The sequence below is a fragment of the Orbicella faveolata genome, unplaced genomic scaffold (genome assembly GCF_042242905.1).
Source record: "Orbicella faveolata isolate gen_17 unplaced genomic scaffold, um_ofav_v1 contig_3, whole genome shotgun sequence".
Lineage (NCBI taxonomy): Eukaryota > Metazoa > Cnidaria > Anthozoa > Scleractinia > Merulinidae > Orbicella > Orbicella faveolata.
The window spans coordinates 13,859,403-13,877,500 of record NW_028301558.1 but is presented as its reverse complement, the minus strand read 5'-3'; the positions used below and the strand labels follow the sequence as shown (position 1 = coordinate 13,877,500).

At 39.4% G+C, this 18,098-nt stretch overlaps 2 protein-coding genes across 2 annotated transcripts in view; one reads left to right on the top strand and one right to left on the bottom strand.

Moving 5' to 3' along the window:
• Nucleotides 1-1,440, top strand: part of LOC110060926 (uncharacterized) — a 4,232-nt gene extending 2,792 nt beyond the window's left edge. Inside the window, exon 1 of the mRNA XM_089298545.1 lies at nucleotides 1-1,440. This exon is cut by the window's left edge and continues 2,792 nt beyond it. The gene's annotated coding sequence lies outside the window, so the exon portion shown is untranslated.
• Nucleotides 1,441-1,901: 461 nt separating this feature from the next.
• Nucleotides 1,902-10,639, bottom strand: LOC110061945 (junctophilin-3-like). Its single transcript, XM_020768812.2, has 2 exons — nucleotides 10,097-10,639; nucleotides 1,902-5,107 (listed from the first exon to the last, which is right to left on the bottom strand). Exons 1-2 carry the CDS (start codon nucleotides 10,470-10,472, stop codon nucleotides 4,302-4,304), a joined length of 1,182 nt encoding a protein of 393 aa, XP_020624471.1. The 5' UTR covers nucleotides 10,473-10,639; the 3' UTR covers nucleotides 1,902-4,301.
• Between the last annotated feature and the right edge of the window lie 7,459 nt (nucleotides 10,640-18,098).

Sequence of the window (18,098 nt, the reverse complement as noted above, 5' to 3'; positions counted from 1 at the left end):
CACACAGAAAAACTTGGTCCTCATTAGCTGCAATGTTTTTCTTCAAAGTTAGTATTTTAGGCATGCAGTCAAACCTTGATTACCGTGGCCGACCCTCAGTTATTGCTAACAACTCATTCCCAGTTCAATTCTTGATTCTGGAGTCAGCAGTATTCTTGTTCTCGATGTGTTTTTGGCAATCCATGGGCATTGCTGCAAATGTAACAATCCAGCCATAGTTGAGTTGTGGCCACTCTCTGTGATGCAAGAGCGTATATTACACAACAGAGAGAGGGCCAGAACTGGACTACAATGTTACCATAGCTGAGAACAAGATCATTAAGTGTCTGACTTAATTGACATTGATGGTAGCTTGCAGTCTGATCAATAAGTGTCCTCATTACAGGTGAATTTTCTTTCATTCCAAAACATGGTCTCACAGGCATTGCTGTTGATAAGTTTTGAAGTAGGCAGTTGCCCTGGTGAAGCACCCGTCAGAATGCAATAAGAGACACCCACGACAATTTTTGAAAACTGCTAACTCAACAACATGGCTCTCTGGCAATATGCACAACAGAATATCCACTGCAACTCTGGCAAGTGCCAGGTCATATTGAAAGCACTACATAGTAATAACTACAATAGGCTGTGCAACGTTTTTCTTGGTTATTCATAATTACTGCACATTGAGGTGAGGGGTTTTAAATTTGCCTACAGACATTTACACTTCCTTTAGATAGCAAGGGACTTGAGATCAAAGAGATTAAGCTCTACTAAATGACTGAAAACTTTAAAAACCATCCCATGAAAATGGGTTTCAGTTTGAGGTGGCAGAGAATTTTAGATGGCAGGTCTAGCTGGATCATTTCGTAATTGTTAGTGACAAATAACTATTGTAAGTGGAGGCACAATGGCCTCGTGGTTAGTGTGCTCGCCTTTGGATTGAGAAGTCCAGGTTCAAGCCCTGGCTAGGGACATTGTGTTGTGTTCTTGGGCAAGACACTTTACTCCCACTGTGTCTCTCTCCACTCAGGAGTATAATTGGGTACCTGCAATGAATCTAATGCTGGGGGATAACCCTGCAATAGACTAACATCCCACCCAGGGGGAGTAGAAATACTTTCAGTCTCCTAGTTGCTAGATAAGTGCCAGACTGCTGGGCCACATGGCTCATATGCAGACTTTAGCTTAATAACAGTTATAGGTGACCTGGAAAAAGACTATTAACAGTAACCGATAATCAGCATTATTAGACATTGTAGTCACCATCTGTCTTCTCACTGGCTAAAAGCCTACAGTTAACTCTGGGAAACAGTGCAACCTACAGATTATTCACTAATCTGCTGGCAGATTAGTAGATAATCTGTAGGCTGTGCGCGCAGTGCATGATTTCCAAGAGCAACGTCAAGTTCACATAAGAACATGGCTTGTCGAAAATAAACTGTGTTTGGTGCGATATAATGCATTTGTTGTTATTTTCCTTAACACAATGTATAATAAAACAATTATGAGATTCAGTTTTTGTGATATCCGAAATAATCAAGGTCTTGTTAGTGTTATCAGCCTCAGCCTTCAGCTTCAGCTGATAACACTTACCTCGATCTTGATTATTCCGGATATCACAAAAACCTCATCCAATAATTGTTTATACTTGCCATAATTATTATACAACAGTCTTCATGAATATTCAACATCTGATAACAACTGACATCATGCACATGCAGATACTGCACAAAACGAACAATTCATGGCTGGAGCTTTGCAATATGCAAGTAGTTTTACATTAAAATATTTTACATTAATAGACTTTCAAGTAGAAAATATTGTTATCTTGTGTTTTCTAAATACATGTAGGCACTATAAGATATTGTTTCATGGTTAAGTAAAATATATCTAAGAGTATAAAACAGATCCAAACACTCTTGTTTCTCTCTATAAAAATACTTTATTCCCATCATTTTGCCATTTACAACTAATTGATACAAAAATAAAGCCATCATAATTCATGCATTTCGTTTTTCTCTCATGCTAATCATTTCTAAAATAACTAGGGCTAAAACGTCACCGATACTCCAAAGGTGCAAGCATTTAGATTACCCGAAAAAGGAATAAGAAAAATGTTTGTAAACTTCAGCTAACCTGTTGTTTAAAAAAACACTTATACATTCACTCGACAGTCAAATATTCAATGTTTTGCTTTCAAGCAGTCTTAATTTTTGTTCATTTTCAAAAGAGTGAAAAGCACTAATACTATCAATCCTAGACAATCATTAATTTTTACTGTGTAGAAACCTTTTCAACCTGGCATTGTTTTAATAGCTGTTGGTAAATACCAGATCACTGCACAACACTGAAAATAAAGGGTGACAACTGTTTTAGCAGTAGTATGAGGTCACAACAGTACCTTGAGAGTTCAGGGCATTTTCCCAATCAGGCTTTTAGTCAGGATTTGAAAAGTGCACGTCCAAAATGTGCTAAAAGGCCTGCTCAAACGAACAGTTTATAAGGCAACATATGAAAAATGAAACAGTTTTCTTTAACAAGTGGCCGTCCACAGGATCCCTGGACACCCATCTGGCTAAAAACCTGTTCCCAATGATATGCAGTGTTTCCAATGTTCTTTGCAATGAACTTGGAGAATGCAGTTCTAAGGATACAGAATTACAAAGAACAAACCATAGCATTGCTTCTTAACAAATATGGAGTTCCTGTTTCCGCTCTGAGTCTACAAAATACAAGTACTGTGTTCTACTTTCCATCTTTCAGCACTGCTACAAGTTTGCTGGTACACTGGCACAAAAATAAACACTCTTCGAAACAATTCTTAGGGCACAGAGAATGCTGAAGAAGAAAAAAGAGAAACCTATTAAATTTTTCTGCTTTTCAACATTTAAAAAATGCTTACTTAACAACACTGCAATGCCAAGTTCTCTGTGCCAAAGCATTCACAATACCTTGTGCCTTGCTTGTATAATGGCTTCAAATATTTTTTCGCCAAATTGAATAGGTAACTGCATTCAAATACATGAAAAGAACTATCTGGTACAAAAATTAACAAATTTTGTTTGGATAAACCATTTGATATTACATGTGTATTTTGTATACAACACACATGCACAAATAAATTAAAGTCTACATTTTTTTTGGCCAATTAAATGTTAAAAATAAGCCAAACATCTGACACTTTTGCATTCTGTGATACCAAAGAGCAAATATATCCACTTATAATGCCAACTATAAAACCTAACAACATTTGTGTGCAAATCATCAAACGCTTAACATATTCTAGTTGACTACCATTAACAAACGACATTCTATGGCACTCTGGAATTACCTTCACATCAGACATTCTTATGATGCCATAAGATGTGACATAATTTCAAAATTCTGTTTAAGTATAAAAATACTGCTAACCTAAACACCAGGAACAATGAAGTCAATGTACTTTGTGTACCAAATGTGAGCTTTTAGATGAATTTTTTCTGTTTTTGCAGCTTTTCTGTAGATAGTGGACCTAAATTCAAGCAAATTCATTTCAAAATTTAGCATTCTTATATTTAAGCAGGTTAATTGTAAATACAGTTGGTCTTCACTAAACTTGTCTAACACAATATTGCAACAAAAAAGCTCTTTTAGAAAATTACTTCCAAAACGCTACTGCTATTAGCAACCTCTCTTTCTAAGATCTCTTTGTCTGTCACTAATGTAGTCTGCGAGGACAGACGTCAAGGAAAACAAGTCCTTCGCAATGACTGCCGTAATGAAAAATGCACAGTGTACATGTGCATGTATGCCTCATTAGGGCACTGCTAATTACACCTAACACCTGACTCTTTACAAACTGTAGCTTTCTCAAGATTGTTGCTAGCTGTGCCACAATTTTCTACAAATTCACTACCAGTAATGCCAAAATCTTAGCAATTAAACCATGAACACTATTACTATATAGTTCCTAAGCTTTCAGAAAAAAGTAAAGTGCATACATGTATCAGACACATGTAATTTTCAACATTATCAGACAGAATTATGAACTTCTAAAGCTGTATATAATCATTTGCACAAGAGAGCCTTGTGGGTAGTGCACGTCCAAAGTAACATGGTGTAGCTTGACATCTGTTGTCATTGTTTTAGCCACCAAAGCAAGCTAGTGTACTAGCCATGCATGAATTGAGTTTTCCACATGAGTCCACACTGTGCTTGGGTATATGGTTGATATTCCCTTGTGGCAATACATGTTAATGGGGCGCTAAGTGAGGTGCTAAACATCCCCCGGGAAACGGCCTCAAAAAATATTCTGTCACAGCAAAACAGCATCTTCTCCTCTATGTTTTGTCTTTCATTTTAGACATGATTGCCCGGACTCGTTTTTGAGCTACAGCTGCTGCTGAAACAGCATTCTCAGCAGCACTGATGGCATCTGCAGCTTTGTCCCGTGATGCCGCAGCTCTGGACAATGCAATCTGAGACTTCTGCTCTGCTTTCTCTGCTGCATCTTGGGCTCCCTCACAGATAACTCTGAGTCGTTGTTTGAATCTAGTAACAAGAGAAACTAATGGACCCTTCTTTTTCACATCTGTAACCAACTCATCATTTTTCCACTCTCCTTCAAGTTTTGTTCCATCTGGAAAGAAAGCTACACCCAAACCATGACGCATATTTTCACTCCATTCGCCGGTATAGCTAAACCCATCAGTGTCTTCTATGATACCTAATCCATGGCGTTTGTCATTCTTCCACTCTCCTTTATACGTCTCTATCAAGCGATTAGTTGCCCTTTCAATTTGCCCATTTGAATCAACAGTTTCCACGGTGTAAGACTGTGCCGACCCGCTGCCTACAGTACTGTTCATTGATCCTGTTTGACTAGCATTCTCTGGATCACTGGGTGATCTTGGAGTTGGTGACTGGATATCAGAAGTCTGTGAGGGGGTCTTCTTGTGCGATGGAATAGCTCTATTGTTCTGACTACTATTAGGGAGCACACCATTAGATTTAAAGTTATCCACAGTTGTTTGTCTAGAGATGCAACGCTTGTAATGCCTTGTGGTACTACTTTCTCGTTTAACTTCGCCACTCCGTATAGCATACCCGGAGCGCATTCCTGTTTTCCATTGTCCATAGTAGTATCCTGAAAAAGAAAACAAATTAGGAAATTGATGACTATGATTTTTTTTTTCTGTTTACAGTGCTTCTAAATCAGCTTAGGGAAGAAAACATTTACCAGTTAACACAAAATTCCATACACTGGGAACTGACTGAGCCTGTGGATTTGAGCCAACAGGTACACTGACTAGCAACTTAAAAGTATTTATACCATGTCATGGAAAATACAGCCAATCAGAATACAGGAAATCTGTTGCATGGTCAGGGTGCGCCAAAACCTATGTCTGATTGTCCGGGACAAGTAGAAATTTAGTTCGGACATGTAAATCTTAAACATGACTTGTCCGTGGGACAAGCACATTTCTGATGTCTAAACAACTACAGAAACAGAGGAAAATTGACTTCTTTATTTATTTTATTTTTATTTAACGTTTCTTTATACACGGTTAAAAATCATCAGGTAATACTAATATTTAAAGTTATATATATATAAACAAAAAAAAATTAATACTAATAAACTACTAATAAACAGTCCATGCTAAATACTAATTAATAAAAATTGAAGTAGTAAATCCTAATTTAAATATTAAACTAATCCTGTTTTCCATGAATGCCGTGTCTAACTTTGCTTTTAAATTGATTAAAGGATTTTATCATCCTGAGATGAGATGAGGTTCAAGTTGCAGTAGAATTGAAATATGTCTAACAGTAATAACAGCAAACCTTTAACTTGACAAAATAAGTGTAAAGATTCCTATAAATTTTGTTATTCTACAGCCATTCATTTGTTTCGGTGACCTCATCTGGCCTTAGTAACCAGGCCTGTTAAGACTAATCCCCAGGCTCTAAATTTGAGTCAATAATGGCAGAATCTCAAAAGCGTCAGTCCACGCTGTTTGCTTTCCTTCCAAACCAGTCAACCAAAGAATCGAGCAAAGAATCAACTGAGTCTTCGAGTAGTTATGGCAAGAAGAAAGGCAAGGTCCTTGCAAAGCAGGATTATCAAAAGAAGAGAAAACGCAATGATATTCGCTTTAGGTTCAGAAGAAAAAAATTACTTGCAAGGCTTAAAATGTCATTAAAAAGAAAAAAACACTTGAATGTTTTTGAGTCAATTAAGTCATCGTATCTGCAGGGACTGGGTATAAGGTGAGTTACTTGTAATAAAGTCGAAAATGTTTGGGTTTTTTTAATCTTTAATAACATTTGTACCCTTGTAAATAGTTCACAATTAACATTGCTATAAATTAAAATACACCAAAAGCCACATGTTGAATTGATTTTATTTCTAAATACAGTTTGAACATATCTTTTTGAACAAGCACTTTTGGGTCTCGGACAACCAAATTCTCTTTGATGGTTGTCCGATGGACAAGTGGATTTCAAAATTTTTCTCTTACTCTGATGGTATAAAACAGCTATGCAATGCCTTCTTGTGGTATGCCATGGAATTTTGGGAAACTTTTCAAGGAACCTTCCGTACCATTTGCCCCTGTTTAGAATTAGAATTTTTTGGTTAAATGGAAGGCACCCCAAGGCTCCCACCTGGAAAATTCAATCCACAGTCCACTCTACGTACTTTAGAAACCTTAGATAAATGAGCCTACTCTCTGGACCTACATGTATACTAAGATACTGGTGAATTATATGCTACAGGCAAGGCTGTCAATAAGGGCCATAATCCATAACACCTGCTATGGCCGAGTATGTTTAATGGGCCCTTGATGTTACGGATGAACTGGACTATAGTTGATACAATTCACCCAAAAGACAACAAGTTTGTTGCAGGTGTGAAGATCAAGGCTACAGTTGACTGAAAACTTTATGACAATCCTGCACAGGCAGCCATACAATTGACTAGCATCCTATCCAAGGAGAGTAGAAATGTGCCTAGTTGCTTCAGGGTAAGAAAACATGAAAAAACCACCAGCCTGATGGGCTACTAGGCCAAAATGTGGACTTAAACCTGTGGTATGAATTAGTGGAAGGTTGATACAGGAAAATAAGCTACATAGACTGCACTCAGTATGTGATCCCCTCCACAAAATAAAGGGAATGCACATGGCATCATCAAACCATACCGACCAGCAGTAGCACAAACAATTCCGTGAACATTTAATTTATATAAGCATTGCTTAATTTCTTTTTCTTGAATGCAGTTTAATTTCCTATGGCTGCCTTGTCTTACAGCTCTTCTCTCCTCTTAAGATTTTTGCAAGAAATTTCAAGACAGCTCAGAACACTTAACAGGGTAATAAGAGTTAACAATAATATTATTGTCACAAGAATAGCAGCTCACACTGAGTCAGCAGTCAAGGTAAACAAAACAATCATCTCACCAAGAGACATTGTGAACATAATTATAATATCTAAAAGTTTAGTTCTTGAAATGTCACATATTTGGTTATATGACAAACTCAATAAATTATATAAGGACCTGAATCAAATTTACCGACCATTACATCAGTTTTGGCCCCAATCCACAACCTTGGTTTCTACATATAGAAGCTTTATATTTTAGATAAACCGGTTTCCACCTGTTTGCTTGTTTAATGCAGGCCTGAATTGCCACAAAAGCTATTAAATGCTTCATTGACGGTTAATTTTGATCATTTAGACCACAAAAGGTTGCCTTTCACTCCTCAACAAAGTACAGATTGTTGCAAAGCTCATTTAATACCTCAGTGGGAGATGCTAGACCTGCGGCGCACAAAATTAGAAAGCAGCTTGCTTATATCTTGCCAATGAAACCTGAACCCAAACTGTTACCATATCAACTATCAACTGTAAACACAAACTCAAATTGCAGACTACTTATGAGTGTAGGACTACTAATGTGTTTTATTTCAAAATCACCAAGGGTGAAAGGTAGGTTTGAAATAGAATAGCGCTTTAGGGTTACAAAAAACCTTTGTTGTTTCCACAGTTGCATGTGCTTGAAAGATCACCCAGGCATGTGACTGCCTTTCAGGCAAGGAAGCTCCTCCTGAGAAAATAATGCACCCTTCCTATGTCCACCTCCCTTTTCAAAATCCTGCAATACAGGTCAAGTATTTTCCTTTGGTTGTTCAATCTCCATGCACGCATTGGCCGGTGGACACTCTATAAAATGACAATTACTATGAAACCACCTAATGCTTGGCCTCTTTTGTTCAGACATTTACGCAAATTGGATCAATTTATATAACATGCGCATGCCAATGCAGTATTCGTCCACAATGAAAACTTTGCAGAACTGTACAGGAAGTTTTAAGCACAAAGGAAACTACTACCCAGAAATGAAATTCAACCATCAAAAAACAAAGCTGAACTTCTAAGATCAGCTGATTTAAGCGATATGACAAAAATAACGCGAAATGAAAGAAAAATAAATATGTATAGGAAAGAAATCACAACAAGGACAGAGAAACAAACTAAAATCGCCAATTTTAAACAGAATGAAAAATTAGCCAAAATGAAAACCCTGAGAAATACAATACATGTCTGGTGTAGATTTCACGAAGGCGTTCGAGTTCTGACATGACAGGAACAAAAATCACCTGCGCGACCTTGTTAATGCCTTGAGCGTCATTGAAATTTTAACTGTTTTCTGGAACCGATCCACGGTTAAAATGAAAACAGCGTAGCACAATCCATTTTAAAACTGAGTTATTATGAAGTTGAAATAAGCTTTGCAATCACTGAATGGCGACACAGGAGAATGAGCGCGCGCTGACAACACAATCAACCGCGATCTCTCCAACAGCGCTAAACATTCCCGCTTCTGAAAAGTTGTCGTTTGTTCTAGAACGTCGTAGTCGAAATCAATCGCTGCCAAAACGTCCAAAAAGTTGACGAAAACACTCACCGAAAACATCAACAGCCGTTTAGCGTGTTGACAGACTGTAAATGCTTGTACAGAGAAGAAAGTGACGACAAATCCACAAGGATGGAGTGTGTTTACTTATTTTGGGCCCGATCTTTCCCTAACTACCAAAATCTCGCTACGGTTCCGTCTTTACTGCCCATTTGAGCTTTTTATACACTAACAGCCGATGAACAAATTGGCCAAAATCGTTTAAGGGAACTTTCGTGAATTCCAAACTTTTGAGAAACAGATAAGCTAATACTTGTCCGAGCGTCAGTGAAAGAATTAAACAGTCACTGATCACGGATATTTTGAATTCTGTTGAACAAGTCAAGCATAACAGATTTCACAAAACAGCTAAAACCGATTAAGATGCAAGATTCAGCGCTAATCGAGAAAAATCCACCACAAATAAAAATGCATGCCGCTCTGTCAAATTTGTAGCGCAACAAAGTTTGCTTTTGTCAATTGTGTTGAACTTATGTCTAAGTTGTGATGTTTCGTCTCGAATAAAATAATCACTGTGGGTATTTTAAGAAATGTAATATTTCCCGATTTAACTTTGCCCAGCAGACAGAATGTTTACTCCTGTCGACCGGCTCTCGCGCACTGATTCATTTCAATTTTAGCCACACCGCAATAAGCTTTGATTCAATATTACAAAGAATCTCAGTTGCAATCAAATGTTATGGAACACCACAAACATTGATATCACTGTTACATAAAATACGACCTTGGCGACGTTCGACATTCACAAAATAAGCTCCATTAGCAGCCAACATTTCGCGAAAAAAATGCACCGAAGAACTGTCAAAGTGACGCGTGGGAAAGAGTAAAAAGCTGGGAAATGATTTTCCCCCCACACGAAATCCAGATGAAGGAAATCCCGAAAACAGAAAAATCCGTTTAGTACAGCGTAACAAGAACAGATATTAAAGAAATTAAGCGAGTTTAGTACAGCGCTTAAGGCAGTTACCAAAATAAGAAATGACAAATGTTGTAAATGTATCTTGTCTACTGACACAAATGATCAATTGAGTTAATTTTCTTCCGAATTTGACCATCATTCTTTTACAACCGCTGTAAAATCGAACTCGTCTGGCGATAAATTAGTCATAAATTATGACTTTCCTGCAATCTATTTTTGTCAGCTAAGCTAAAACGTACCTCCGTCAGCGTAAATTTCGATTCCATAACCTTCCTGCAGACCAGAAGTCCAGCTTCCTTCGTAACGAGCTCCACTTTCTGATTTCTGTATTCCGTACCGAGCTTTGAATCCCTCTTCCCATTCACCTTGGTACGTCCATTTTCCTCGGTATTCAACACCGAGTCCATGTCTACGGCCATTGAGCCATTCGCCCTCAAAACGGTGACCATTTGGCCAAACATAAACTCCGCTGAGTTCGAATCCGTTGTGCCAAGAGCCTTCATAGCGAGCTTGTCCTTTCGGTCCCGTGCAGATGCCATATCCGTGCGCTTTGCTGTTTTTCCATTCTCCGCAATAAGTTCCACCATCTTCAAAGTCAAAGCGACCACCGCTCATAATAAACCGCGGCAAGCATAGCTCGCTAGCAAGTAAGGTTAGATCAGAAAAGCGAGTTAGTATTTAACCATCCTCGGGACAACTCACTCTCCGCCTCCACACGATGTCGAATTTGGGTTTCAGTTGACTGACACTTCACCACTCGCTCTAGACATAGCACATGCGCATGACCTGCAATGAAAACCGCATCATCGCTTCTGCTCCTAGAGCGCGCGGAGAACGCGCGTTGGACAGGAAGCTGCTCTCCCCTACTCGCCTCGTTGGCTACAACCATCCCCCCCGGTATCCACCAAACCTCAGTGGAACAATTAAAAATGCCCCATATACAAAAAATGCCCTCAAAATATAGAAAAACAAACTAACACTAAACTAAAAACAGCACTCCGACGTAAGACATTCACCTCGATATTCACTCGTGCCTTAAAATATTGAGAATATTATTAGAAACGTCGGACTACTGTAAGTTTAATATTTCTACTGATCATGAAGTTTTTCAGAAAAAAATAAAAATACCCCTTAATATTACTCGTACGCTTGCCATATTTGTCGGAACACGGTATAATTGCTTATTTACCATGATCGCTAAGCCAATGAAAACTCTTGATGTAATAACCCATAATTCACTGATCCAGTTTTGCATAATTACAGATATTTACTGTTTTATTCATGCATATTATTCATCCATTCGTTCGTTTTGTTCATCCATTCCGTCAGTCTGTTGGTCAGTCATTCTGTCGGTCAGTCGTTAACTCAGTCAGTCAGTCAGTCAGTCAGTCAGTCAGTCAGTGAGTCGCCCAGTCAGTCACTCAGTCAGTCGCTCAGTCACTCAGTCAGTCAGTCAGTGAGTCAGTGAGTCAGTCAGTCAGTGAGTCAGTCAGTGAGTCAGTCAGTCAATCAGTCAGTCGTTCAGTAAGTCGCTCAGTCAGTCACTCAGTCAGTCAGTCAGTCAGGCAGTCAGTAAGTCGTTCAGTAAGTCGCTGAGTCAGTCAGTCAGTCAGTCAGTCAGTCAGTCAGTCAGTTAGCCTGTCAGTTAGCCAGCCAGCCATCCAGTCAATCAGTCAGCCAGCAGTCAGCCAGTCATTCGGTCAGCCAGTAAGTCAGTCAGTCAGCCAGTCGGTCAGCCAGTCGGTCAGTCAGTCAGTTAGTCGGTCAGTTGATTTATATATTTGTTGTTTGCTTAAAATGTTGTAGCAGCTAAACATGCAAAAATAAGGTGTAAATGAAGGCAGGCACCGCGGACAAGGCATACTGTCTGAAACACAACAGTAAACGAAAAAATTGAACGCTTCAAAAGATACTCTATCTACCTGTAGAGAGTAATTTCAGAGCAGTCTCTGGGATGATAGAGAAATCTAATTTTAGCTAAACATCATACAAATTTTAGTAACCCCAGTTATGAGGTACGTTCCTTGTAAGCCAAAGTTCAGACAACGGGATGGGCCGGATGGCTTCGCTGGCTTCAGTTTCTGTCCTAAAAAATCTTTATGTTTCTTTCCTTGATTTTAAAATTGTCCGACGCAAATGAATCTACCCATTACACTAGAAATCACATTTGGTCTAGTTGCGTTAATACCAGCATTCTGGGGCAGAAACCAGTGACATCTTGCATTCAAATAATCGAGGACAGACTTGTTTATAACTTCTTGATTTATAGTGGTCGCGTTTGAGTTGGCTGTGCTTTTGTCCTTGAAGTGACCCCCTGCTGGTAAATAGACGAAAATAGAAGGACAGGCTGATGAAGTATTTTTGCAAATTAGCATCTGTGCTTCCACAAGGCATTAATGTAACTGAAAGCATGAATAATTATTTTCACCCGGAATCATCTGAAATCCTCAGTTGATATCAACTACTACACGCCGTTTTTCTTTTTCTTTTCTTCTTTTTTGTCTTGTTTTCGGTTTTAGTTTCTTTTTCGTAACTTTGCAACGCGATCGAAAATTCACACACCGTTACACTTTCTTCATGATCAGCATAAAACTCAACTTGCGTACAATCTCTACAATGTTTACCCGGCTTTTGAGTTATAGCTAAACTGAACCTTGGCTGAGAGAACCTTCTTTGAGCCTTCTGCAGAAATGACATCTACGAACCAGAACTAATGCCTGAAAAAAACAGAAACTTAACTGGAGAAGGCGACTAATTTTGGCGAAGCCATCATGTATCACTGACTACAGATGTCAGAAAGTAAACAAAACATAAATAGAATTTTTAAAAACAAAGGTTTATGTATAAATAAACAACATTCCTGCTCATTTATCTGTCAACTGGTACATAAGGGATCTGCTCGTAGTTAAATCTCATCGCCGCTTTATTCAATAATATGTGTCTGAGCTGAGCTAAGAAGAATGAAAAAACAGAAAAATGTTATATCGGAGCAGCACACGGGACACTACTCAAGGCTGGCACATGCATATTCAATCGTCATTTGTGATTAACAGCTCATTTCGTTGGCCGGTTGCTTTAGAAACAACCACTACACCGTCCTTGCTGTACATGGATGTTTAAAGGGATAAAGTTCTTCAATAGGGATCTTAAGCAAGGACGACGACGACGCCTGGTCAAAAATGAATTTATATTTTACCAGCGAATTTCGCCGCTCAGTGTGCCAATGGCTCTAAAAACGTGCTCAGGCTAAATATGCAATGACAGCGTTCAATTCCAAATGGAAATACGAAAAATTAACCGTCGTTGTTCGCGTTCCTTAGACTACGCATAATTTGGTCATTTCGCACGTTGCTGTTTTTTTGTTTTGTTTTGCAGAGGACGGCGACGGGAAAGAAATGTACAAAGGCTTATAACGCATGTGCACAACCATTTTTTTGCTCATTAAACATTTTGTTTGCATTGGTGACGTTCTCGTTGCCGCGTCGTCGTGGTTTGCTTAAGCTCCCTAATGTCTGGGGGAAGCGCTTACTATGTGCCCTTACTAGCACCTAAGTAAAACTGGGTAGATTACTGAAAGCGTGCAGTTAATAACTGCATCTGCTACTGAACAGTCCTCGCAACCTATACAACCCGGACTCGTGCGATTTAAGTTTGTGGGGCCTCCCTCTATCCCCTCTTAATTATGCTGAAACAGACATTGTGAGGGGCAAGTTTTTTTTTTTTTTTTTTTTTTTTTTTCACGGAACACAGTCGATCAGTCATAGTGGAGACGCCTGACCCGGCCACTTTCACGCTCCGCGCTCGCTTTAGCTCTCCCGCCCCCTATTATAGCTCGCACGCTCGGACTGAAAAAAACCGTATCAAAAAATTAAACGTCGGGGGACAGACTAGCATGTTCCGGCGTCTCAACGAACTTAGGCAAGTTTTTTTTAGTGCGCCTGGTTGTGTGTCTCATTACGAAGAAGAGCGCAAGACAAACGAAATCTTAGTGCGTTCCGGCTACTAGACATAAAAGGTAAGACACATAATTCGTCTGAACTGATTATGCATCTGTGGTATAAAAACAGGTCTGTTCACCGGTCTGCACCCACTGGAACAGAGGTCACCCGTAAATAGATACCGCCAGTTCTCAGGGGATAATTAATATACGCCCCTCACAACATATGCTAGACACAGATATTTCGAGATAAACAGGACTAACCAGTAACTCGGTGACGCCATGTGTTACTTCCTTGTTCTCCAGGACAGTTCCAACATAACCTTGAGTTTGACTGGGGTCTGTAAACATGCAACTAGAACGAGAAACAGATCAGAAAAAGAGGCTTTTAAATTTGCAAACTTACAGCACGACGACAGAACTCCATTTGCACAATTAAAATACAAGGTTATTGAACCTAATTAGCCTAAAGGAACCGCTAAATTAGCCTTCTACTCCTTAGTCGACCCACCCAGGATCACGACTTTCAGTAATGAAATCTTCCGGTCGACCCTGGACTTTGTTTCCGTTGTTTTGAGATGACTGATTGATTAATAAATTAATTAAAGTGAAATATGTTTTCAATTTGCTTCTCCCGCCTCCGAAGAAACAGCGGGCCCTAACAGAGCTAATTTGGGGGATCTATTAGCGTGAAAACCACCCCTTCCCCCTGAAACATTACGACGGAGGGTCCTTTACTTTGTATATTTAATTTGTAGAATGTTGCTTAAACGCAAAATAGAGCTCATAGTATTGTTTAGTAATGGTGTTCAAAAGATATTTCAATCATGTACCCTTATCATATAACGCACGGTTATATTCGGCTGAGATCTTTGAAAAAACCCATGAAGTATTTTACCTATCTCTCGCCGTCTGTAATTACTGTGTTTGACCAGACCTCTTTTGGGATTATTACGAAGAATAAAATGTTATCAGAATCACCCGGATCTTTATCGGCCATATCGGCGAATTTTAAAAGAGTGTCCGTATTATATTATCATTTTTTTACAAAGTACGTTCACTCTAGCACGTTCCAAACCGTACAAAAAGGCTACTTTTTATATCATGCATGAAATACCGCATGGAACTGCCGGAAACGTTTATAACACGCGCGCCCAAAAAATTTAATTTACGATCATGACCTGATCGTGGCTGTAGGTGAAAATTGCTGCCGCTATTATTGCGCTGTAATCGGAAAAAAATTTCACGACGTAACCCTGTTCTCATCTAAAAAGTGTTACTGGAAATTATCTTCTAACTGCATCTAAAAGAATTGCGTGATGATATGATTGAATCTTTACTTGATTACGACGTTCATATTGAATACGAAAAACATTGAATGTGGTTCAGTGTTTCCCACCTTTTTTTCAGCTGCTTTTAAACTTTATTTCAAACAGTGCCTGTTGTAGTCCGACAGTTAACGTGAGAGACATCAAAAAATGTTTTCCTTAAAATGTCTGTCTGTTTTGCGCGCAACATGTACATATTTGTCTGATATTTAAAAGAACACTCTCTACAGTAGTGTATATGCAGTACACGCTTATTTTTTTTAGCCGAGCTGGGTTATGACTCATGTTGGTTTTAGAACTGAATGCACTTATTCCTTAGCTATAGAGACTATTTAAAAAGAATCGACTACGCCTTTGTGGGCCCACGCTTTCTAGTCGACATTCCCTTGATACAGCTTTCTTGCTACAAATCAAGCAAATAAATCTGTTTATTGTCACGGTTATCTATGCTTCGTTCTGTAGATGGGGCCAAATTAGTGTCTAATCTCTGATTCAAATGAGAGTAATAAAGTTGAGCTGCGAAAGCCGAGCTAGAGCGATAAAAATGTCCGCGACGCTTAAAACCCGAGTGCTAACCGCAAGGGACTTTGACAAAGTCCACTGTTATTATTACTTAGTAGGTGGTTCAATTTTTAAGTCTGTTAATCAGAAACTCTTTAATTTAAGGCCATTTGTATATGTCTAGTAACAGTAGAAGGACTTGCTAAATCCTAGTACTGCCTTTTGAGGTTTGAATTTTGGCATAATCAAATGGAATTTCGGCTAGCTTGGGTATTTCACAAATTCTGACATTTTTGGAGACAGCGAAAGAGTATTAAAATAGGAGCAGGATGGGTGTGATAGCCTCCTTCGCATTCTTAGGGTTCTTTGGGTGAGTGAGTCGTAAGAGATTCAGCGTAGGATACTGGGGGTGTGTCCGTGACGACCATGCATCGCCCTGGTCTATATTCCGCTGTAACCCACTGGAAAACAAATTTGAAAATCTGTTGTGCCTATGACTCCGATCATTCACCGCGGGAGCCGACGGGACTGGTCAGGGATATTTGTTCAAGGAGTTGTTTAGTTCGTTCCGGTCTGACTTAAGCTCCTCTTTTTGGCACTTAGAAAAAAAAAATTCAAAATTAAAACAAATGAGGACAAAGATATAGTAACTGTTTATATCTAAGTATATTTTTAGTGTTTCTTACTTACCCTATTGTCAAATTGTAGTTACCTTTATTTGGGAGGTTTCATTTAAAACCGAAAAAAATCTCAAAAATAAAAATATTTTGTGACATCAATGTTTTGTAACTGCTGCACGAGACTTACCCACGAACTAAGCGTTTGTGACGAAACTTTTGCACGCGCTTGCCGTGAGCTGCGCTTTACTGTTTTACACTGTGGACACAAAATCTTTGCTAAGTGCTAAGTTATTGAATCTAATAATCAAGAAATGAAGAATAACGGTGGAATTACTCAGCTGGCTGAGTAACAATTCTTTTTTCAATGGACTGTCCCTTACTCTTAAGACCGGAAGTTAAAGTTAAAAAAAAGACCGCGAAAGAGAAAGCCCTCCCGGCTGATTTGGCTGCCGCTTACGCCAGTTACCACAATAACATGGTAGAGCAAAGGAAACTTGAACATAAGCTGCAAATCATCGATGTAGAAACCAAACAAATGAAACGCAATTTTCGACAGCAGAGAGAAGTACTCGAGAAAGAAATGAAGAAAACCGAAAGCGATTACTGGAATTGTCATCGGGTGTTCTCTGCTGACAGTCTGATAACAGAATCCGATTCTTACAGAAAGCGCTTCTACACGGGACCTCAGCCTACCAAGGCAAAGCTTCCTCGCCGTACACTTGAGAGATTGAGTCAACTGGTGCGAAGTCTACAAGCTGTAGATGACTTGGAAACTCTTTCGAGATTTCAACGATGCGCGCGTTATGCGCGCAGAAAGACGCCCGCGGACGACCACGAGTCTGTCTCTAGTTTGACTCTGTCTCAAGAAGACAGTTGTGTGTTTGATCCCTGGGAGCAACAACATCTTACCGAGATGCTGAACGAATGCTCAACAGACAAAGCTGGTAGATTAGGAAGCAATACTTCAATTAAAGAAAAAAGAATTCGTTCAGCGCCAGTAAGGGTCGCATCCCGAACGGGAGCACCGGGAGAGTACAAGGAAAGGAAACCTAGTGCAGGCCCACGACAATATGCTCCGGAGAAGTTGGAACTTGACATTTCTCAAAATTCAGCTTCATACGCCGAGAAAAGCAAGGGGATGACCCACTCTGGTGGTAGGGAGAAGGCGTCAGTAAAGTTTGCATGGACAGAGAAAGAAACAACAGATACCACAGTCGATGACGCAATTGATACTTGTCTGTCCAATGCAACGCTTAAAGAGCCGTCAAGTGACATTGATCTGATACAAACTTCGCCGGAGCATGAGACATCACACAGCAGTGGGCACCAATCTTGTAATGCCAATTTGCCTTTGACTTCATCTCAGTGTGGAATATCGCGAGGAAACAGTGATACGGTCTCATCTCATCAAAATCTACTACGAGGTGAAACCAGCTTTGTACAAGTGCAGCCAAAGGAAGCTAAAATCACCGAACCAGACAATCATGGCTCTAAATTTTCTACTGCCTGCCAAGATCAAGCTTATGTAGAGAGCCCAATGATGGAAAATCAAAGAGAAGGAGATGAGAATTTGAAATATGATTCGATTAGTGCTAAGGACGCGACCACACCTAATAATGGTTGGGATCTGATCAGAATTGCCTACTTGGACAACAAAATTAAGTCATCGATGCCAAATTCCTGGGATACGTTGAAAAACGAAGATTTTGCGCGCATAATAGAAGAAAGAGGTAAAGGGCGTGATGTTCCCCCGCCAGAATCGGAAGGCGAATGTTCTTTTAGGAAGCATGTGGCCTCTCAGCGCACCACTAACGAAGCAAAACACTTAACGCAGCGTAAAAGAGGCGACAGAGAC

Coding starts and splice junctions, on each gene's coding strand:
- LOC110061945 (XM_020768812.2), bottom strand. CDS start 10,472: ATGAGCGGTGGTCGCTTTGACTTTGAAGATGGTGGAACTTATTGCGGA. Junction 5,108..10,096: donor CGAAATTTACGCTGACGGAG/GTACGTTTTAGC, acceptor TTTCTTTTTCAG/GATACTACTATGGACAATGG.